The 23,869-nt window shown below is 40.8% G+C and overlaps 1 protein-coding gene across 2 annotated transcripts in view; it reads left to right on the plus strand.

Moving 5' to 3' along the window:
• The window catches only part of plpp3 (phospholipid phosphatase 3), a 41,260-nt gene extending 26,354 nt beyond the window's left edge, over window positions 1–14,906 (plus strand). For both annotated transcript variants that reach the window (XM_084722710.1, XM_084722709.1), the window contains exons 6-7: window positions 4,743–4,919; window positions 12,625–14,906. In XM_084722710.1, the coding sequence (XP_084578836.1) occupies window positions 4,743–4,919; window positions 12,625–12,753 (306 nt within the window). In that variant the 3' untranslated portion in view covers window positions 12,754–14,906. The remainder of the gene's footprint in view (window positions 1–4,742; window positions 4,920–12,624) is intronic.
• Window positions 14,907–23,869: the final 8,963 nt, after the last annotated feature.

Below are 23,869 nucleotides of genomic sequence, written 5' to 3' on the forward strand. Positions count from 1 at the left end.
CTCCTCCGAGAGATGGATGATGCACTCCACCTGTTGTTTTAGAGCAGCTGTGTGTGCACTTCCTGCTCTCTGGCATTCCCCTCAATCGCTCCCTCTTACTCCACCTGTTGTGGGTGTCGGGTGGGGCTTAGCACCCTAGAGACATTTCATGCTTCAAACACACACACACACACACACACACACACACACACACACACACACACACACACACACACACACACACACACACCAGCTTATAGTTCTCCAGTCATCTCCTCCCCGTCTTCCTTTGAAGAAGGGAGAAGAGAGTCAGTGTTTTGGGTCTCACTGGCTTGAGCTTGGTTACAAGGTGGTCTTGGTTCTCACGGTGGGCTGACAGTTGAAGTTCTGCTGTTTTGTACCGTATTGTCATGCAGCGAGAGCTGGCTGAGGGTATTTCCCAGCCTCTCGGTGAACCTACAGCTGCGCTCTGGTCAGGCGGAGGAAAAGAGATGAGAGTGAATAAAAAGCAAGGGAAAAAGCAGAGAGGGAACGGAGATGCGTCCAGACCACAGAGTGACACACTAGTCCAAGACCAGTGTTCCAACTGCGGCGAGCTCAGGACCGTCGCCAGAGGAGGCTGGTGCAAAACAGAGGAGAGTCAGTGGTGGACTGGATGAACAGTTTGTACTCGATGTTTTGGAATACAAAACCAGCCTGAAACAAAGCCCACAGCAGAGGCATTCCTAGTGGAAAAAGGAATCTTCAGCATTTTTTTGTTTTTGCCAGCTGAGAACCAGTCATGTGACATCATGTTTTCACTCACAGAACCTCCCACTCTCGTAACGTCTCCTTAAATTAGATCTCTTCTTTTTCTTATGTGTCCTCCCTAAGATGTTATAAGCAACAGAAATTTAAAGAAAAATAAGTAAAAGATTCTCTGTAAGTGTAATTGCATAGCCAGTAAAAATCTGGGTTTCCAGATAATAAAATATCTTAGTATTAAAAGGGAGGGCTGTAAAATGAATAGAAGATGAGGACAGACTTACTCTGCAAGTTGAACTGCATGTAGCCAGTACATGAAAGCAGTTTCTGGCCTCCAGCTAATCAATATTTTTTGATGAATCAGAAGGGAGAGAAGTAGTGACCTTCTCATCTCACCCCATAGCCTTTAAATGATAAATAACAAAAAAAACAAATTATAATTTCACGCTCAATTTTGCACTGCTCCTGCAGTGTTGCTGCAGCCTGCCTGATCTGGAAACAACTCGCTTCAACCATAGATTTTATGATAAATAGAGATTCAACTTATTTAATATATTTCTCCAACTCACTATTTGAATGTACAATTCAATGTACAATTGCTACATATCACTCCTTTACTGAATCAACTGTTCACTTCTGCAATGGATGCATCATATCTGAAGAGCCGCTCTCTGCAGTACAGTTCTGGCAAAAACATGTTTGTTTTGTCCTCAACAAAGCATCTCCCACAAACTCAGACAAATACGGATCCTGTCTTTCTTGGGTTTGTTGTCTTTGCTCCTTGGTTCCTCACCAGGGTGAAAGTGTCATTTCCACAGTGTGTCTGTCACCCCCCCACACACACCGCAATTGACACTCTGTGATTTTGAAGCACTTTGTTTCCTGCCGAGCGTTGCGCCTGTGACCGTGTCGTGAGATGGCACACAGTTAACTGGCACAGACCACATGGCACACTTTACAGCTCCGGCGCAGATGAAGCGTGTGTGCATTGATGCATCCTACTGAGCTATCTTTTGTTTAGTCTGATGTGCACACATCTCTGTGCACGAACTCACCAGTAGCAGAGGACTGCGTCATTTCTGTGGGTTATTTGTTCCTGCTATCACTGAGGCATATACCATGTTGTTGGTTAAATAAAACACAATATGTTTGTTTATGATCTAACTGATCTTAACCACAGCTATGTTTTGTCTCAGAACATGGTGTGAACCAGATGAGAGTAAGGGCAGGGGGCTCATGTATAAAATGCACCCTCGTTCTCATTCTTTCCCACTTTGTTGTGTTTTCTTTTATTTAACACTGACTATGAGTCAGAGCGAGAAAGACTGAGGAAGAAGATGTTACTGCAATGAGCTGGATTCCTTAAAAAACCACCAGACTTTGTGTCGCTCTTGTCTCCCTCTGTCATGGGAATCTGCTGGGAATCCTTTTGTTGTTGTGTTTTACTGTTGTTTTCCTTAGATCAGACACACAGCAAATTTCTGGAAGGGCCTGCTGGGGTCAGAAAGGCAGTCTATTTAAAGGACAAATTTGTAAATCATTTACTTTAGTAAATCATAAAAAGGTCACAATATGTCATCAGAGATTAAGGAAACATGCTAAGTTGAATTACTGACTTCTTTGACAACAGTGTTACAGCCAGCATGTTCTCCTTTGAAACGTTTATTCTGGTGCAGAACGTCTGTTTTTGTTTGTGATTCCACACACTGCCCGTTTAATATTTATTCACTTTACATAGAACTCAAATTAATGCAGAATGTCAGATAAGTAAGTGTCTGTTTATGAGTCATATGAAGTCATTAATAATCTTTTAGAAGAAGTGGGTGTTTGTAAGTCTTAAATTTAGCAAAATGTTAATGCAGTAAGACAGGCAGTCACTGAACTCCAGAGTGTGTATTTTCTGAGCAGTGGGCTTTTGTTTTCAGGATAACAGGCTTAACTTAACATTGACAGTGTTATAAAAGGCTGATCAACTACAGCGTAGAACACAAAAAGTCGTCAAAGTATAATGTTGCACTTGTGTAGGTTCATGGCTTGATTATACTCAAACAAATGTGTGCACGGGCACCTGTTGGTTCTGTTTATACTACTTCTGTTCAGTGTCCATGCAACCTGCAGGCAACCTGCCGGAGCTTCCAGTCTGGGCAGAAGGGAAACAACTCGTTCCAGTAGGGTGTAATATATTTCACCTTTACGTCTGAGCTGGATTTAAAAAGGAGGGGATGCATGTTGAGATTTCAGGAGGTCATTAACCTCTCAGTTGCTTATCATGACTTCATGTGTATATGCCTTTACTAAATCTGGATTTGTCAGGTTATTTGGGTTTCCTCAGTGGCCTTCAGTGTGATAGGGCCAAGCTGACTGGCAGGTCACTGTAACTCTTTGTTTTGGCTAAGTGCTCATTCTTTCTCCAAGCTTGCTTAAAGTTGGGCGAAGGGTTTCTAGGATGTGGAGCTCATGGCTACAGGACGTCAGACAAAAGTACTTATCAGTAGTCATTGCTCGCTACCTGAGAACCACTGCCGAGGAAGCTTGATTTCTAAACATCCCTGCCAGGGAAGAGAGAACAAAACTGGAAGGGATGGGAGGGATTGCTTCCTCCGCTTCCGTGAGGAGAAGAACAATGATGGAGTGTCGTAGAGGAAGTGCGAAGGAGCTTTACATCCACACCTACAGGAGCTCGTAGTGGGTGGGGGGTTGCTGGGAGGCACCGTGACTGTGTAGGTATTGTTAGCCTGGCTGATTATTATAAGACACAAGTCTGGAGGTTTAGACCTTGGCTGAGCCCCCCCCACCCTCCACTCCATGCCCCTCTGTCTCTGGGTGTGAGAGACAGGAAGTTAAGGGTATGAGTGGTGCAGAAACACAGGATGTTTGAGGAAACTGGGGTGATCTCACCACTGTGCATGTAGATGGATAAAAAGACAGGCTGTGTGTGTATTTACACTTGTCAGAGCGACAGAACGTGACCTTGGACTTAGCTGTTCCTGTTTTGGCTCTTCTCAGTCTTTATCTTGACCCAGAAGTGGTTTTTGGCTGCACGTGGAGCAGAGGGTGCATCCGCTTTGTCTCCTATTTACTCTAATAAAGGGTAGAGAGTTCATCCCAACAAAGTGCTGAAACATTCATGGCAGAGTATCCATATAGTATATGTGTGTATGTGTGTGTATTCCAGTGGCTCTCTGTGGTTGTACTGTTTTTACAGCTGGGATGTTGAACCATGAATCAGTCATGTCCGGGTCTCAGGCAGTCCAGTGTGTGTGTGTGTGTGTGTGTGTGTGTGTGTGTGTGTGTTGTGGAAGAAGGTATGTGTTTCTTTGCGGATTTGGCCAGCCTGCCCACTTTGATTCAGTCTAGACCTCTCAGACTGTAATAATACAGACATACACACACTGCAGGTGAGGGTTTAAATATTCAGTGCAAAACATGTTCTATGTTTAAATGACTTATGAAAATGTGCCATCAAACACATGATACAGATATAATTTACATCACGCAACCTCGAAAATCCTTTGTGGCTGTATGAGGTACTTATTAATGGTCACTCTATTATCTACAGTAGATGCCAGTTGGTCTACTGCTGTGTTGATTTATTTTTTTGTGTTATTGTGTGACTTCAGTGTTTGAGAAGGATATCTCAGATTCACCAAAATCACACAAAGAACTAACAGATCAGTGCAGTGGTACACCAGCAACCCCTGTGTTCTTCAAGGCAAAATTACTGATTTTCATCAGAAAAGGCTGTTTGATGGCAAAGTAAAGTGGGGAAAATATTCTCACAATAGCATACACTTATTATTATTGCTTATTTTATTTTAGGTGGACCTTTTTTAAAGTTGCTTAAGTACATTTTGCTGCTGACCCCGCTGGAATTTATTGTAGCCAATGCACTAACTACTGAACTGATCTGAACTATCCCTTTAAAGGGTTTGTGTGTATATTAAATCCTTTTGCGTGAAGAAAAGAAATAACCCTATCTGTATGTTAATCTCTTCTTTCTGCTTTCTCTCTCTTTCCAGTTCTATCTCCAGTCCAGGTTTACATGGCGCGGCGCTCGTCTCCTCCGCCCGCTGCTCCAGTTCACCCTGTTGATGATGGCCTTTTACACCGGCCTATCACGTGTCTCCGACCACAAGCATCACCCGACTGACGTCCTGGCAGGATTTGTGCAGGGAGCCCTGGTGGCCTACTGCATAGTGAGTGTCACACGCCACAACACATAAATTCAACTTAACTAGGCACACCCAGACATGCAAACTGTATTAAAATATGAGAGACAAGGATGAATGCACACATCTCTATGCAACTTAAAGGAGAAATATGCTCTATATTTACTGTTTAAGTTGAAATGCTCGCTTCTCTGACAGTGTTACAGCTCAGAATGTTCTATGCTGAAATTCTGAGACAGTTTTAAATTAATTAAAATTGATGGAGAATGTTCATGATTATTATGATTAATAATCTTTTAGAAGGAGTAGATGTTTAATAGGGATTCAACCTATTTGATATACTGTCTATAGCTCCAACCCACTATTTGGGTGTGTTACTCATTTTTGAATGCTAGAGTCTTACATATTTCACCTTTAATACTTTCGATAATTGACTATTGGGGTTCCTTCAGACAGAACAAACTTCAAATAAAGTTTGCCACCACATAGGTCCCTTTACACTTTTTCTCCTATCTGCTTTTACTAAAAAAGAGAAATGAAGCTGGCACTGAAGTCTAGAGAATCTGATTCCCTTTAATGAATAACACATTGCTTGGAGCCAGGCCCTTGTTCAGGAGTGAGTGTGTGTGTCTGCATGGGACTGTTAATCCATACACTACTTTTGTGACATATCACGGCAGCAGTTGCCAGATGATTTTCGTAACCCTCATCATTACACTAAGCTACATGGAGCCAAGGAAAATTGAATTCGGGTCAAAGAGGAAAACGAAAGGAGTGTAAAAAGAGAGAGGGAGAGGATTAGCCTTTGAAACAGGAATGAGGCTGTTAATTATTTTGGGTTTTTTATTTGGCGGCTCTGGTTCTATCAGCACAGCAGGCTACTGCTAAACTCTGCTGCCTCTGGGAAAAGTATGGAAAGACACACTCATGCACACTTGCACACACACACACACACACACACACACACACACACACACACACACACACACACACACACACACACACACACAAGAAACCACCCTTACCTTTCTGCATGATCCAAATCATGAACGTGGAAAGGATTAGATTCATAAAATTCAACAAGAACTTAGTAGTGGCGCCGAGGCAGACCTTGGCAGAGCTAAAATGCACATGCACACTCACACACTTTCTCACACACACACACATACACACACACACACACACACAAGCACACCAGGGTCCTTGAATGCCAGGATTGTTGAAGGATCCAAAATGAAGCATCAGCGAGTAACAATAGACTGGAACGCTCTGGCAAAAACAGTGCTCCTCCAGCTGGGTGTAGCTCCTGGACGACATCAGCTTTGACAAAGGGAAAAAAAAAGAATGTTTGCAGAAATATGTTCAGTTTATGAGCCCGACCTCTGAATGGGCAGATCTGGCAGGAGGAGTGAAGGGAGGGAAATGACAGGAGAGAGGAGCCTTGTCTACATCTTGGCTCAGGATGAGCATGGGTTTAATCCAACTCGGCTATTCCACAACCCTCAGAAAGACAGATTAACACACACACAGACAGACATTCTGTTCACATCCACAGGCGTACACACTACACACACTTTCGTAGTCAAACCCCTGCCGATCAAGGCTGTGAGGTTAGTTTTACAACAATCCTTGACGCCCTTTCTGATTTGCCCAGCCTCAGTAGAAACACACATCTGTGAGTACTTTAGCTCGGCTGTTTCAGCCACTCAATAAGCAGCGGAGCAGAAAGGACCTGACAGGAGATGAGTGGAGGCAGGACAGATGAGGTATGGAGCCTGTATGTATGTGTGTGCCTCAGAAAGGCCTGCAGAAAGTACTAAATCAAAGTGTGAACATCTCTAGATCTTAAGCTAACTAGTGCACAGGTTCTGACATTATTCTTTTAGACGTGAAGTTTGAAATGGAAAACTAAAAATTTCACTCTTCATGTCATGTGAATCATATCAGAGTGTCTTTTAAATATATAGTTCACATTATTTGTGAGGTTGTATCAGGTACTTATCAATAGTCAGTGTATTACCAAAAGTAAGATCCGGTTGGCACACCCTCAGTTAGAAGAAGCAGAGAAGAGTACTAGCAGGAAGCAAAACTATGTACAGTTGTCGACAGGGTCCACAACAAAACATATTTGTGCAACTTATAAAAAGGTCAGCCTAAAAAAAATCAACATCAGTTAGCTATATTTAGAATATTTGTACTGCTTTGCTGTCAGACAGCCTTCTGATGGGAAACAGCCATTATATAAGCCAAATAACACTCTCTCCAAAACAACCAAACTCTATAGGCAAATCATTCATTTTATTTTGTAAAATTCGGGAGTTGCCAGTTTACCACTGCCTCAACTGGTTAGTTTGCTTGTGTTATTGTGTGACTTCTATATTTTAAAAGACTAGTTCAGATTCACCAAAGTCACACAATAACACAAACAAAATAACAGATCAAGGCTGCACATCCCGTTTTGTGCGAAGTAAAATGACTGTTTTTGCCTATGAAGTTTGGTTGGTTTGGAGAGAGAAATATTTGCCTTATGAAATGGCGGTATCCAGTCAGAAAAGGCTTTCTGATGGCAAAGTAAAGCGGTGAATACACTTGAACTCGATTTGTTAGATCTAATTTTTTTAAGTAGATCTTTTTAAGTGTTTAGAATACCTTTTGTTGTGTACTATGTGTGTCTTTATCAGTACATTGCTTAGTTTTGTTGCTGGTGCTCCTCTGTGCTTCTACAAATTGGAGGCATGCCTACTGCCATCTATTGTGGTTAATGCACTGACTATGGATGAGTACCTCATACAACCCCACTTCAAATAATCTGAGCTATCCCTTTAAGTTAACAAGTGGGCAGGCTCCATCATTATTCCTTTGATATGATGCAGTTTGAAATGTAAGAATAAAGGCAGTAGTTCACACTTTGAAACCAAGGGTTAATTTTTCACACTCAAAACAGTTTTTTAAATGTCTCTGCTTAGATCAACTACATACTCCTTTCATGTGCAATTATTGCTGTCTAATGCATGACTTCAGTTTGTCTTTGAAGGTTGGTGAAAACACAGACTGTAACAGCATGACAGTGGTTTTGAGGTTTTTTTTTTTTTTTTTAGCTTTTCCCATTGGTTGTAGTAGCAGCTTTGTTATTGGAGTACTTTGTCTGTAACCCATCATTTTCATAAGAAGTTTTCATGATGTTGATATTTAAGAGCCCCATAGTAGCCTGGGTAATGTGGTCCATTAATCCAGCCTGAGCTTGTGCACATGCATGAAACGGGCAGCCTCTTAACACTGATGGTGCACTTGTCCGACTCGAAGAACAAAAGAACACATTGGATGAGTTAGTGGATTTGCATGTCAGTCCCGAGTGTGCGATTGTGAACAATTGTTCTGAGTATCACATGATGGGTGTTATGGCCTTGTGGAAAAGTATCTTCCTTTCCAAATACATTTCAGTAATTGTCTGCAGAGAAGTGTGTTGTTCCATGACTTTATTGTCAGTGCTTTTCCAGGTTTCCCCAGGCTACAGTTACCTCTTTAATCCCTGTGCACCCCCATCAAGTGCCAGTAAATGAACAACGCAAACCTGGGGCAAGAATGAACACATTCATATGTAGTGACGTGTTAGACTGTGGCCTTTTTGCCTCTTTTGTAAGTTCATTTCTGCTTTAAATCTCTTTGTCTGTCCTCACATTTGATGGTGAACAGTCGGATACAATGCAACACTCCAGACTTAAGAAAATCGAGGAGCCACAACAGGAAGTGGCCTGTCTGTCCTACCTGGTACTTTCTATCAGACACATTGACCTAGTTTTCATCATGTGTGGTAATAAAGGTCAAGAGGACAGAGTCTAGCAGGAAGCAGCTGTCAGGGAGAAAGCCGGGGCAGCGCTCGTTTGTTTTTCGAAGTTCATTGTCACAGTGGAGAGGAGTGGGGTCAGGCATTGAAGGAAGAGGGGGCAAGAGGATCCTATCTCCGCAGTAGATCACACTTCACATACCCAAATAATGAAACACCATCTGTGTGGTCAGTGAACTCATCAGTGAAACAGGAAGTCACCTTTTATCACTCCACACACACAACTCAAGTGTCTAAATTCAGAGTTCTATGTAGCACATCACAGATTAACACTTACAGTTCACTGAAAAAAAATGACAGAGGAAGTTATTGGAATTAACTAATCTCTTAGTCTCCTAGTTATATTTATTCAAGTCTATAACATGTAAACTTTCTATGTTTAACTGAAGAGTTGTTGGTTCAACTTAATATCTAATCATGTTTTCTCAAATACAGCTGAATTAATATCAAATAATTTGTTTTGAATCTTTACTAAATTACAACTACAACATGACTTTTTAAATTCAGTCAACTAAATATTTTAAGGCAGCCGCAACTTTTTTAACTTAAAATAAATAGTTTTCTTTTACAGTGTTATTATTACTATTACTATTTTTTTTAACTTATACATAGATACAATTGGCCATGTGACACGTTAGCATTGACAAGCCCACAGTTTTTTCAGTTATGTGTCATATATTCAATCTGACATCCTCTGACCTACATTGGTTTGAGTGCACTTTTAACAAGTGTGTGGTTAGGCTGGAAATATGTTCATAGTTGGTTTCCTGTGCGTGCAAACAAATTCAACATTGTATTTCTTGACACGCAAAGAGGGTCTAGCGGTGTCTTTTCAAGACATTCACAGTTCCTGCAAGCTGGTGCACTCACCTCCTGCGTGAGTCAGTTTCTTTGAATCAATTGTGATTTGGAATAGTAAAGAGTATTATAAAGGTTATTAAGACACTAATAAAAACACTTCTTCTAAGTCAATTATACCCTTATCCTGCATTCATGTGGTGTCAGAATAAATGAAAAAATGAGTTTGTAACAGGGAAAATTTATGTGAACGCCCCGTCAAGTCAAAACAACAACTTGGAAAGTCTAGGAAAATTTTTATCACATGTTGTCTATTGACTTCACATATGTAAAAACATGGTGGATGAAAGTAAAAGTTTGGCTAATAGCCTTTAGCCTAACAATTGTTTTTGCTCATGTTACTTGTAATATGGTATTAATTGTAACCATTAGTTGCTGTCCATGAAGAGTGACCCAGGTTAGTTACGAAAGTTATTTATTAGCGTTAATCCTGATAACATGTCAGGTAAAGCAGTTTATGTATATATGTATATGCCTTTAAAGAGTTTTTTGTGAGTCTAACTGCTGAGTCTGCCTCACTCAATACAAAAGGCTTGGAGGCTTTGTGTGTGTGTGTGTGTGTGTGTGTGTGTGTGTGTGTGTGTGTGTGTGTGTGTGTGTGTATCATACACAGGAAGTGGTGAGGTCCTGATAAACCTTCCAACATGGCAGGTTTAGGAGCGATACGTTGGTGGTTAGGTGATGCAGCACACAAGGCCTGCTGTGATTGGACACAGAGTTCCTGGTGGGAAATGAGCCCGGGATGTTTCCCATGACGGCTCGGGTGATTCTCAGATATCAGTCCACATCATATCTCTCTACACTCCCCTAATTATATCATATGTAATATAAAGACAGTGCTCAAGTGAATGAATGAATGAATGGTCACATTAGTTTCTGAATGCCCGTAGAGACAAAGAGCTCTTTTAAAGCTGTGAGAGCTGCTGTGTGTGATGAAGGTATCTATGTGTGATGTCACCCATCAGTCAAAGGTCACTAGTGAAGGTCATTTTGGTCAGTAAATGTCAAACTGTAATAAAAGAGAAGGCCTTTGTGAGCCGACTACTCAGAATGAGACAGTCTTAGATCACCGAGTGTATGTAGACCACTTTGTCCAGAAAACAACAAAAGATTAATGCTGAACTGGCCACTATTAGATGTTTTTCACCCAAGGACATTCCCGTATGCAAACACCATGTATTTTCTCCAGTGAGAGTTGCCCATATTGTTTTCCTCCGAAGCGTGGCTGCACAGAGGCCTCTCTATCTCAGAGTTTAGCGTTGAATGGCAGCTTTTCCCCTAAGCCCTCCCTCCTCGTCTCGCTGGCACAGGCCCTCTGCTCGCCCTCGACTGGCAGCACAGAAGGGAAAGCTGCTGCGCCTGCCAATGATGTGTGTTATTTGTGTGTGTTAGTGTGCAGCTGAAGCCACTGTTGCTCATGAGTGACCCTAGACCCTGTAAGTGGAAACGGTAATCCACTCTTACAGTGGACAGTAGTTTCCATGGTCCCACTTCCTGTCCACCCCTGCCCATTTTCCTGTTTGACATATGATGTCATAGCGATCTCTGGAAGAGATTTCTTTCATTTTTTCCCCCTTTGTTCTCTTTTCTTTTGCCAGACTGACCTCACAGCTGATGTAAAAAGCAAATTCACCCCTGCTGGCATCATTTAATAGATTAGTCACGGTTCACTAACTTTGATTGTCAGTTTATGGTGAGCTATACTAACATCACTTCCTTCAGACAGATTACTCAGTGCTGCTAGTTTGGGATTGTATAAAGTGTGGCAAAGGGAGGTAATGGGGAGGTTCTTATCATGGCATTATGAGGCAATGCAGCACTCATAATTACACCTCTTGCCAGCTCACAGCTCCCTTGCAGACACATTAACATGTGGGAGCATATTCACATCTTCACACACCTGCCGTGATTCATCCAGAGTGTTCCCACATCCAGTTAAGAGGTGCATCTAGTATTAAATTAATCTGAAATTAGTTTTTGAGTCAACATTTTTGATCATTTTTCAGTTGCACAGTTGACCCTTCCTAAGTCTTGCCTATCTTGGAACCTCGGTCAACTTTCTCATGTCCTGTTAACTGTACTGAGCTATTTTCCAGGCTATGTTGAAAAGAAAACCAAATTCTGAAGATGGTTTAAAGATGTTGTCGCTGTAAAATAGTAATATCTTAAAGGGCCAGCATGCAAGATTTACGTGAATTTAAGAGTTAGTGTGTTTATGTCTACAGAGGGAGTGTGTCCTTTTGTGGCCACAGTAGAGTCTCTTCCAGATGCCACTAAATCCTACACACTGGTCCTTTCAGTTAGCTATCCAGTTAGCTAGTGTTTTGTTAACATTAGCTAACATAAGATCTTATCGCCTTATTGCTTGCTCATGGTGGGACCAATTGGGTCTCAGTGAATAACATTATAAAAGGTACCGTTTAGACCTGTTCTATATGAAAAGTGCTCTGATAATTTATGATATATGATATAGCACTATATCATATATCAGAAAACTGAAGTGACTGTGTACAATATGTCACTTTCTCTCACACTTACTCTTGCGATATATCTATGTGTTGTTTTTTCATGCATGCTGTTCAAACTAATTATGTTTTATAACATGACAGTGCAATGGTTAAGATCTGCTTAGGGTTAGGGATAAAGAAAACAAGAGCACAGGGCCAAATAAGGCAGGACAGGGGATGAGCCAATTGCATTAAATTTCTTGTGAAGGAAGTTTGACTGCTGCTAGAAGAGAAAAGTTTGAGCCCAGCCTTGTAGCTGAAGAAGAGACCTATGGTGGTTATTTAATAAGTTTGCCTCAGGAACAGACTTCAGAAACCTTGGTTAAGTTGCCTGGCATAGGCAAATCAACAGAGATAGGTTTTACATGTTCTATTCAAATGACAACAGTAACATGACCTCCATTATGATGTATTTGCATTTGAATTAAAGAGCTGAACACACGTAAGTTAGATCCAATCTTTATGTAGTTAGGGATATCTCCTCCTGTCTCCTCACCTCCCTCTTCCTCTGTGTGTCCACCAGGTGTTCTACGTGTCAGACCTGTTTAAGCCCAGGGTGAAGCCGGCCACGCCCCCGCCCTCCCCCATCAAGAAGGAGCTGCTCCCTTCATCGGACATCATCGAGAGAAACAACCACCACAACATGGTGTGAGAGAGGCCGCGTCGTCTTGCTGTGACCGAGGAGCCAATCACAGCGCTGCTCACCTCCCATCGGACAGTAGAATGTAGCGACGAGAGACTGTAGCTGCTTCTCAAACGGCATCCTCCTCCCTCTTTGCAGTGCCCAGCGAGGTGCTTTGTGGTCTAGGGTGTCAGATTTGAGATTTGCACAGCAGAGTCCACTCTCACTATCCAGACTTATTATTTACTATTATTTTAACTACTAATTAACATTTGAGCCCATCGTTTTGAGCACAAACAGTACAGAATTGGAAGCTAAAAAGACAAATTAAGAAATTGATGACTTGACAGGCAGAGCTGAGGGTGTGGAGGTTTGATGGAAGTGTAACCACACAAAGGGGGAAACACTTGTGAAGAAAAACAAATGAAGAAAAGAGACAAAAGGAGAAAAAAAAAAAAAGACAAACCCCCTGCCTAGGGAGAGAGTTATGTCCAGCGACGCTTCCTCTCTGAACTCTCTGTGGCCTTGGAACGCCGTAGGACAACAACTTCCTTAGCTACGGGAAGGATATTACTGCAATAACTAGCAGCATAGAAATATTAACAGTATAGAAAAATATAACTTATAGCACTGTTTTTTAAGTTCATTGTCCATTATCACCACTCGCTGCCTGAGATGTCTTACTGAAAGAAAACTTGACAATGCTGACATCCATGAGACAGATATATGAACTCCTTGAAGCTGACCAAGCCCCGTGTGGTGGTCCGCAAGACCTCATACTCAGGCAGGATACAGTTAGCATAGCATGGCTTTGATCACTGTAACCCTGAACCTGGGCTTGGGCTTTTATAACAGGTTTCAGAGCAGTCCTGTATGACTGATTGGCAAGACATCAGTACCCCAATAAACTGTGTCTTCAGTGAAGCCCTCCGACCTCATACACCTCTGTCTCCTGATCAGCATGTCAAGCTTTTTGCGGTGGACTCTCAGCGCGGCCCAAACCCGGGATGTTGCATTTCTTGAGGGTTAGTTGTAGTAAAGGGGGGATATTTTCTGTGGAAGGAGGGAGGCAGATCTCCCAGCCTCCCAGCACCTGTACAAGAGGCGTGGCTGTGCCATGCCGCTGCCTGGTGTTGGGGCCATCTGTTTGCCTTCCTGAATAGGAAGGGGACGGGTGGGGCAGAGTGAAGGGGTGCGGTCTGTCACCGTGGAAAGAGGGTGATGATTTACAGCTAAGCTGGCACATTATTTTTTTTTTGGGATGATTTGGGCTCTTTCCGCTGGCAGGGAGGGGCTCTCACCCGCCCAATCACTCATTGGCGATGGATGTTTGTCTCTCAGTGTGTGTGTCTGTGTGTGTGTCCTATACTCTTGTGCTTGTGTGGGTACGCTTGTGCTTGTACATGTACATCTTGTGTGCGTGTGTTTGAATGTGTGTGTACATATGTGTGAGCGCTGTGCCCTGTGAAAAGGAACCCCCTCTTGATAAACTATGTGTGTGTTATGAAACACACACACTGTCAGCTGTGCCAAGTGTGCATGTGTGCGTTTGTGTCCCACTGTGTGTCAGAGAGTGAGAGAGCAGGTGAACGTTATAAAAACTGTGGATCTAATATTTTTATTCTCTGCTAAGAAGCATCTTTAACCTTGTATGTTTATAGCCTGTCCTGTATAATCACTAACAGTTGTACAGATACAGAAACCCTTTTTATTTACAGCCTACTCAGATATCCTCCTCCAACAACACACACCGCCATGTTGCACATCTTTCTCATCGTATAGTCCGTCCTATCATTTCACCAAGCCGTTTTCACACTCTTTTTATAAATATATAAATAATGTATAGATCACTAAAATTAACTCTGTAAGATATTGTTTCTTAACATGTTTAGATATATCCACTATGATTACAGACCTGTGTTCTTTACAAAATGCTGCTTAAAAAGCATCGATTGACAGATTTTTGTATCTAGATAACTAAACTATTGTAGATTGTAATAGTTACGTTTGTAATATGCATTCAAACACAAATACACCCACAATTGTATTAAAATTCAATATTAGTATTTTTCTATTGTCTCGTTTTTTTGTACAAAAGACATAGTTGCAATGCTGTTTTTTCTGCTAAATGTACTTAGCTCTAATACATGTGCTTTTAAATAAAAAGCTCATTATGAACACAACTTGGTTTGTCTTGACTGTTAATCCTTCACTTTGACTACAAGTTTTTGGTGTAATGGATTTTGTTTGCTCCAGGAAATGATCCATTTGCTTTCCACAAGAAAACATAAAAACTGCAAACAGTGAAAAGTGTTGGAATGTAAAAAAGTGCATTTATTCTAGTACTGTAATTAATTACACATTTGAGGTACTTAAGCATTTCAGTGTTTTTCAAGGAAATGTAATTTTTTTTTGTCATTTTGTCACAACCTGGCTCAAATTAAGGACAAAACATGGAGACAACTCACAACTCTTTAAAGTAACACAAACTTTATCAGGGAAACTATTTTAAGTAAGTATGTAAGTCAGTTCATCAGTAGTGTTTGTAGTGTTGAGGTGTGTGAATGTGTGTAAATGTAAGACAACAAAAACTAAACTAACCAACCAAACCAAGTTACCCAGATCGTACTGATTCTACCTTTAATTAAGATCGTACTGCTGGAATTTAACTACTACTTTTATGTACTGTAAGAAAACGATCTAACCACTAAGTTTGTCTACCGCTGCCTAAAATAGTGTTAATTACTGCTCTAGATTAAAGCTGTAGAGGAAACACACCACTGTAACTTGCTTTTGCCTTTTCGGATTTTTGCAGTGGCCTCACCATGGCCTCAGTTCCTTTTGTCAAAAATACCACATGAAATACGAGTGTAATGTCACACACTGAACAGGGCTCAGAAGTGTGTGTGATTTCACACTCTGGCAGACACCAGACTAGAGGAGCTGGCGTCATCGTGTGTGTATGTATGTGTGTGTGTGTATTTCATGGTTTGTGATCCTGACCTAAACGAGAAGTGTCATTTTCTCCACCACAGCATGTTTCAGCCGAGGAGAGAAAAGCCTGAATGACACTTTCTGTCATCTCGAGTGTTTATCGGCTCTCATACAAAAACACAGTATTTTATCCAAGAGCTACACTTGAATCATGCACAGTGTACCATTTCAACTACGTGTTCCCAGGATGATATCCAGGCTTTAAAATACTACAGTTCTAAGCAGATCTGTAACACGACCAACATGGAACAAATGTCTTTTGAGTAGTTTGCAGGCAAGCTTGCCATGAAAAAGAAAAAGGGAAGAATCAAAAAGAAGAAAAAGAAAGAGAGAACTAGAAGACATCACCCAGTAGAGTGCGCATCTCTGCTAAGCAACCTGAAAAGATTTTCTAACCACCAACCTATTACAATTACATTTATACATTTTTTTTATTTAATTACATGTAATTATTACATGGTTACTGTCCTGCCCTGCTAGTATCCTATTAGACCTTTGTTTGAAATTATGTCATATTTCGTGTATGAATTCTTGAGTAATGGCCAAAAACATGTTTTGTAGGTTGCTGTGACCTTTGACCACCAACATCCAGTCAGTTCATCCTTGAGTGTTATACCCTTCTTGCAAAATTAGATTGTTTATGCAGGATTTTTAAACATAGATGAGCCTGCTAAATGTGGGCGGTTGACCATTTTCCTATTGCAAGAATACCCGTTTGCCTTGTCTGTGTGTTCAGCTCTCAGTACTTTTGTAGCTTCCAAATACGACACAAGAAAATAGGCAGATGGATCCAGTAGGTCTGTTGGTCGCACACACACATGATCGCATGATCCCCTCCAGGGTTACACCTGGCAGAGATAATAACTCCAACAAAAGCCTCCTGCAATGAACGACTGTTACTTGAGCCAGTAAAAAGGCAATCATTTGGGGCAATCATTTGACTGATGTTATCATTATAGTGGCATGCATGTTTCCCCTCAGTGTCCTGTAAAGTGCAGTCTTTTATTGACAGTGACAGTACAGCTGGTCTGAGGTCTGCTGTAAAAAAAAAAGCACCAAAGTGAGATTTACGGTGCCTGTGAACAGCTGGTAGGCCTGGGGTCAGCCATGCGTGGCTGTAATAGTAGAGGGCTTGCTGCTGAGGCAGAGAGAGGCCCATGTTGTGGTCTTGTTTGGCAGCAGCAGAGCAGAGCAGAGCAGAGCTGGCACGGGGCCGTCACCGGGAGGCCAAGGCATTACATAGTGCTGTACCTCTCTCAGTGTGCTGCTGGGTGTGTGTCCTTCATCATCACACACTGTACAGTACATCCACTCAGTCTGTTTACGCTCATTTATTACTTTTCATGAAGCTGATGTTTCCTCCGTCTTAGTGTCCAAACTTGTGTAAAAAATCCAGATGCTAGTTCCTGTTGGCATGTGAAAACCTCGTTGGTGATGTTGACATTTTAACACAAGTTGGATGGATTACGTCCTCCTCTGCGGGCTGAGAAATTCCTCCACCCTCGATCTTATAAAAACCTTTCAAAACCCATTTGGATAAACTCAGATATGCACAGTGGTCATGTTAAAGACAAGGCTGATTTTCCTTTGTTTACGTTTAGGGGATACACAGTTTTCACTACACACCAGTGGTGGATGAAGTGTTCAAATCATTAAATACAAGCAATAATAGCACACTGAAAATTCTCCACTACATTCAGAATCCTTCTGTTCAAGCATAAGTGTGAGAAATTGCACATTAAGTATGAAAAGTAAATTTCATTCCTTTGTATATCACATTTTACTGCTGTAGATGTTTAAACATGATCTAATTTAAACGTCTGTATTTAGGGGAGAGCATTATCAGTTGAGCCTGTGGGGAAGTTTAGCCACCCCTTGTTTCTGGACAACCATTGAAAAAACTGGTCATGTGACCAAACACTTTTGTAGTCATCCATTTCACTTACCATGTGATGATTGTTGTGTCTGAACAATAACAGACTATTTTGAAAGAAATCTCCAACATGTCACTTTGGAAAGTCACAATATGAAGCTACATTGTTGTCATGGTGTTAGCTCTAAACTGCTGGGTGATAAAAGATTGTTAGACTGGTGGGAGTGGGGCAATTTGAACCAAAAAGGCCATTGGCTCAACTCATTCCTGCTTGTTTTATTATTATTATTATAAGTAATAATAATGTAGGAGTATACGTATTATTTTACTTCTATATGGCATTCTTACATTTTAACTCCAAAATTATGTGAAATGTTTGATTTTAGGCCAGAAACCAGGACATGCCTATCAAATCCCGATGAAGATGAAGAAGACATTGAGACACAGCTTATAGACCATATATAAAAAAAATCTAGCTGCAATTTTTTTCACAGTCTAACCACCATGAAATGTTGTGAACTGGCATTTGAGTTGGCACGACAAAATGACATTGACGTCCCTGCGGGCTGAGAGGAACAAGCAGGTCAGTCTAAATGTGCATTTACAAAAATAATGAATATTAATGATTATTTTCCCGGGAGATGTCCACCATTACCTTGCAGCTAGCATATAGAGAAGCACCAATGTGGTTTACAGCTACTTACAGCTCATTGGGGGCAAGACAACTTTTTTTTTTGAAAAGTCATATTTTGAAAACAGTTTATTTTAGATCCATAGTATTTTATTTTGTAAGTATTTATTTGAAGACATTACTGTCATAACCTCAAGTAAAAACTTTTCCCTGCTGTTAAGTAGTTTAATTTACATCAATGCATCATATTCTATAAGCTCAACCTGTGTTGAATCATTGGTGTGTGAGAACCATGCATCTCTAAAAATTCAACTTTTCATGGTGACATGACGATGCAATTTCCAGCTAATCCAAGAGGCTTTAAAATAGTTTATTTAGCCTAAGAAGGAGAAGAATTTATTTTCTTAACCCATAAAGGAACACTTCATCCTTCAATTTATCACAAACATTCAAAATCAACACATTTGGTTTTAACTGGACCAGTAACTAAAGATGTCTGACATGTAGTGGAGTAAAAAATGCAATATTTTCTTCTGAGATGTAGTGGAGTATGAAATAACTTAAAATGAAAGTAAAATACAAGAACCTTGAACTTGAACTTAACTACAGTAATAGAGTACATGTACTTAGTTACATTCCACCACTGCCACAGGCCAGTGCCACAAACATTAGAATATGCAACATAATTGTGCAATACAGCTAATTCTACTACATTTTGATGCGCTTGAATGTAGAAAATTAAGTTTCATTTGACAGCTGGTAAGTGTCAGCAGCGAGTTAACCCTGTTCTGCTCAACTGGACTTTGTTCTGGTATAATTGCGGTGGAAAACCTTTCCTTTCTGAGAAGAAGCCTGGCAGATTGATAACACATGTATCCACATGTTGTATACAGAGTGGCTGCACGAGGACGTGGGTGAATATCTCACTGTGAGAGCAACAGGTCTGCAGAAGGTATGTCACAAGCTAGAGTGCAGCATTTAGATTTGGCAAGTGTGAAAGAGTAATTTGAGTTTATATTTAACTCTGCGCAGTAGCTCAGAATCAGTATGTGTAAAAGTGGTCAGAGTGGCTCTCAGCTGGCGATCAAAACAAGGCTGACGAACAGACTCCTTTTCTTGCCATGTAAGCGGTTGTAGTCAAGAGGCCCTGAGTGAAATGGCCCACTGGCACACATGATATAAAAAGCATCATGGCATAACAAGAGTGCTACTGTAGGTAGCTCTGGTTTGGCTTGAATGTTGCGAGCGAGTGCGTGTGTGTGTGTGTGTGTGAGGGAGGGAGATGGAGCTGGGCTGTGGCGAGTGTGGCACCTCCAGGAGAGCCGTCTGGAGGCCTGGAGCTCTGAGGGCCTTTTCTCTGCAGCACGGTCCAGGCAGCAGAGAGGCAGCCGGGCCCAGGGAAGCACACGACAGCCAGAGGAGAGCAGTGTAGGCAGGGCTACGCACTTCCTGCAGGGAAATAGAAGGAGAAACTCCCAGCAGGCGACTGTTTACAGTATGTCAGTGTCTGTTTGCAGGTTTTTAGCACACATGAGGTGTGTAGACATAATATGACCCGCCTACAGGACACGGAGAGGACAAAAAAGGAAACTAGTGTGCAAGAAAGAAAGAAAAAGTGGGTTATTATGGAATTTGGTTGCAGATTTTAGTGCCTCACGTTCCAAAAGCTTCCAAAACTTCTCTCTGACAGTAAACTTTGGGTTGTGGACAAAACAAGACATTTGAAATAACAGTGATCAACATTTTTTTTGCCATGATCTGACTTTTTATGGACCAACAACTTTTCAATTAATTGAGAAAATAATCAAGAGACTTATCAGTAATGAAAATAATCATGACTTGCAGCCCTGAATAACTCCTTAAAGCCCCTTCAACATGGATGTCCAGCCAGTGTTGATAGTGGTGGTTGTATATAAGTGATTGCTTATATTTAACAACAGTTGTTCTCTTCTTTGCAGAGCCGTGGGGACAGTACCAGGATGTCCATGCTCATGTTGCCATGCATCACTATCCTAGCCTGTAGCTATTAAGTCATTGGCCAAAACATAGGGTTAGATGACAAAAACATTCATCTAACACGCCCTCTGGACATCCAGAGACAGAGTCCAAACTGAAATAGCCTGTAATTCTTCTTGCATCCAACAACATCACTTGCATCTTTTCCATTGGCACTTCTGGCCATGTAGAGTCAAATCAGACTGTGCTAATTTGCATTTCCATTATCAGTTTTTATCATGTTGAGCTGTGCTGAGTCGCACCCAAGATGGACCATCTCTGGAGTGGAGCCAAAGCAAGCCTGACCTGCCCTTCACTGGGTTACTGGTTCATGTTTCATGTTAAGTTACTGCCAATGAGAGACCAACATTTCCTGATTTTGCTGCTTTAAAATAAACGCTTTTAAATAAAAAATAACAGGGGAATTTTATTGTGAAGAATTTATAGGAAAATAAATGTTTACTCACCATTTTATGGTTTAAGACACATGTTCAAGTGGGTAGTCATGTTGTAATGGTGCTGGGTTGGTGCGCCAAGTTAAAGCGAGTCAGTCTAAGACAACACACGTGTATGGAAGTGATATCACTGGATGAAGGAAGAACAGATTTTGCAGCAGGAGAACTCAGCTTTCTTGGTCAATATAGCACAAACCGACAAATTTATCACTTCAATTGACACTGACATTACATTTAGTGCCAAATTTTCCCTTAACACAAAAAAACAGATTCATTTGGAAAATGGATCAGCCTTTAAATGAATGAAAAGAAGATTTTGTTAAGTATTAACCCAGTTTTTGGTAAACCTAATGTATTAGTATCAGTGGTTAAAAATAAGGACACGGTGGGGTGTTAGTCAATAGACACATGTGTAGGCAGCAGGAGGATTAATATTTCGGATTATTTCTGTGCTTTTATGATGATGATCCTGCATGAAAACACTATGTCTTTGTCTCAGCTATTTTGGAGCTTTATGATATGAATGAAACCTCAATCCAGTGAGGATGGAGTTCAACATCAGTCTCATGTTGATTGTGACAGACAGGAAGACTGGATTAACCTATTTCTTGTGTTCCAATTAGAGGGGTTCATACTTGGTTGTAGACTATAGAACATGTTTTAAACACAGTAAGAAACTGCAATGAGAATCATCTGTTCTAAGTATTTGGCAGGTTTTTGGCCGTGGCTCTATGGATGTCTGTCTGGTCCACAACTTTGTTCCAGATTTAAATATTTGAACAACTGTTGATTGATGGACTGTGAAGTTTTGTATGAATCCTGCTTATTTTGGTGATCCCTTGACTTTTTATCTAGAACCACCAGCGGGCCAAAGTTTTCACTTTAACATCTCAACATCTACTGAATTGGCACAAAGTTAGTACAGATATTAATTAATAGGTTCCCAGATGATGTGTCCTACAGCATTGCTTCTCAAACGTATTGTAAGTTGTTATATATGTTTGAGTAAAGTACCATCTCAGAAAATATTTTGCTCTCCAAGTACCACTATTGTGACTGATGTTAAAGTACATCAGCTGGCGAAGGCCGACCCTATTACTACAGAGCAGTTGATCAAATCTACAGAAAAGCTGCAGTGATTGAACAAAATTACAAGGTAGTTCAGAATTCACAAGAATTGTTTGAAGTTGTGTGACTTGATGCGACTGCAATATCGCAACTTCTTGGAGGGACAGTTTATGGTTGACTACTGTCAGCCACACTGCCTTCACAGTAAAGCAGAAGTTTACTGCTATGACAGTTCAGCTTGTATATAATCACGGATGAGCTATACGTGCAAGAACAAATACACATAGCAGGCTGATATTGCAACAAAAATATTACAGGAAAGACAAAAGTAATTTTAAATAAATTTAATCAGCAATTTCACAGTTTAAGTATTTTCATTTCATTATTTTGATTATATGTTTTTAAAATCAATTTATTTTATGTTTTACATTTTAAGAGATTCCTCAGTTTACCACTAAAGGGAGCTCAAATACCACCAGTGGTACTTGTAAAGTAATTCGAAAATTTACATCCTTCAGTAATAATTTTGGTGAGCCACTGACTTTTCCCTTTAGTGCCACCATGAGGTTCATATTTGTGGTTTTACAGTGAAATCTCAACAACTCTGCCATAGACTTGTTACAAACATTCATATCCCCCTTAAAATTTTCATGATTTTCTTTCCAGCACCACCATCAGGTCAACATTTCAACTTGCCCAGTACTTTGGTTCCTAACAAGCTTTGCATCACCACATTAGTTTCCAAAGAAAAAATCACCAGATAAACAGTTGTGACTGGCCTGATCCAATCCAGGCTGGAGGGAAATCTGTCTGATTGAGGGTCAGATGGATCTGCAGAGCTAGTAAAATATGTGCTCTGAAATTTGTCATGTTCCCAGGCTTCTTTATTATAAAATATCTGCAAACCTAATGGCATTCCCATCAGCTTTATTTTGTGTTAGCACGCTAACATGCTAAACCAATATGATAAGTGTCATAAACACTATGCCGTCTTGGACACCTTTAAACATCAGCATAAAGCATTGCGAGTGTGAGCATGTTAGCATGTTGGTGGTTGCATTTAGCTTGATACAGCCTCATACAGCACCGCATGGCTATAGACTTGCAAACGAGCAGTATGTAGGATTTAGCAGCATCTAGTGGTGAGCTTGCATTTTGCAAACAGCTCACCTCATCCTCACTGAAAACACAACGATTCTTATTTTCAGGTTATTATACTCTAGCAACATATTTATGAATATTATACTAAATTTTTTGCCATATTACTTGAATGTAGATACCAAGTATTACCAAGACTGTAATGCTGTTCCCTCTCATGTCTCCTCTGTTGAAATCTTTACATTCATAGCTCAGCAATTACTCAGTTGAACAATCTTTAACAGACCTTTAGGATTTGCAGTTTGGGGGTTCTTGTTTCTGCAATGTAACGACTTAATGTATATAAAAACTAATTGCCACCTTCACATGCAACAACATTATCCGTTTGTGACATAGTGTCTGTGCGTTGGTGGGTGGTGAGCTGGATGGAAAAAGACTGAGAGGGGAGCGAAGGATAGAAAGTTAATAAATTTCACAGATGTTAGCTCTACGTGGGGGCAACAGGTGATTATGTCATCTTGATATAAATGGCCTCTGTGTCCACCTACTTTCTTGCTCTGTGCTTCTGTCACATCCACATTTTTCTCTAACGTGTCTGGTGGTAAAGCCCCACTTACCACCTTCTCTACGAAACAGTTTCTCTAGGTTTTATGCATAAGGCTTTATGCACTCAACTATATCCCCTCATTTTCAATTTGAACAACATAAAATCTTTGTACAGTATATTCCACCTCCTCCTGTGACTGCCTGTATGGAAAAGACATCTCCTCCCTCCCATTTGTTCCCTCCTGGCCCATATGGAGGAGCAGACAGGTCAGAAAAGGAGCACAGGGATTTGGTTGCTCTGAAGTTTTTACTAGACATGATTTTTACAGATGCAAAAAAGTTTTATTGGTGGTTATTTTCATTTTCTTCTACTGAGACAGAGATCATTGTATCAAACATCATGACTAATACAGAAAAATCCTAATGACATCTAGAACTTTTCAAATGCACACACACGCGCAAGCAAACACACACTTACACACCCAC

The sequence above is a fragment of the Lutjanus erythropterus genome, chromosome 7 (genome assembly GCF_056507025.1).
Source record: "Lutjanus erythropterus isolate fLutEry1 chromosome 7, fLutEry1.hap2, whole genome shotgun sequence".
Taxonomy (NCBI): domain Eukaryota; kingdom Metazoa; phylum Chordata; class Actinopteri; order Lutjaniformes; family Lutjanidae; genus Lutjanus; species Lutjanus erythropterus.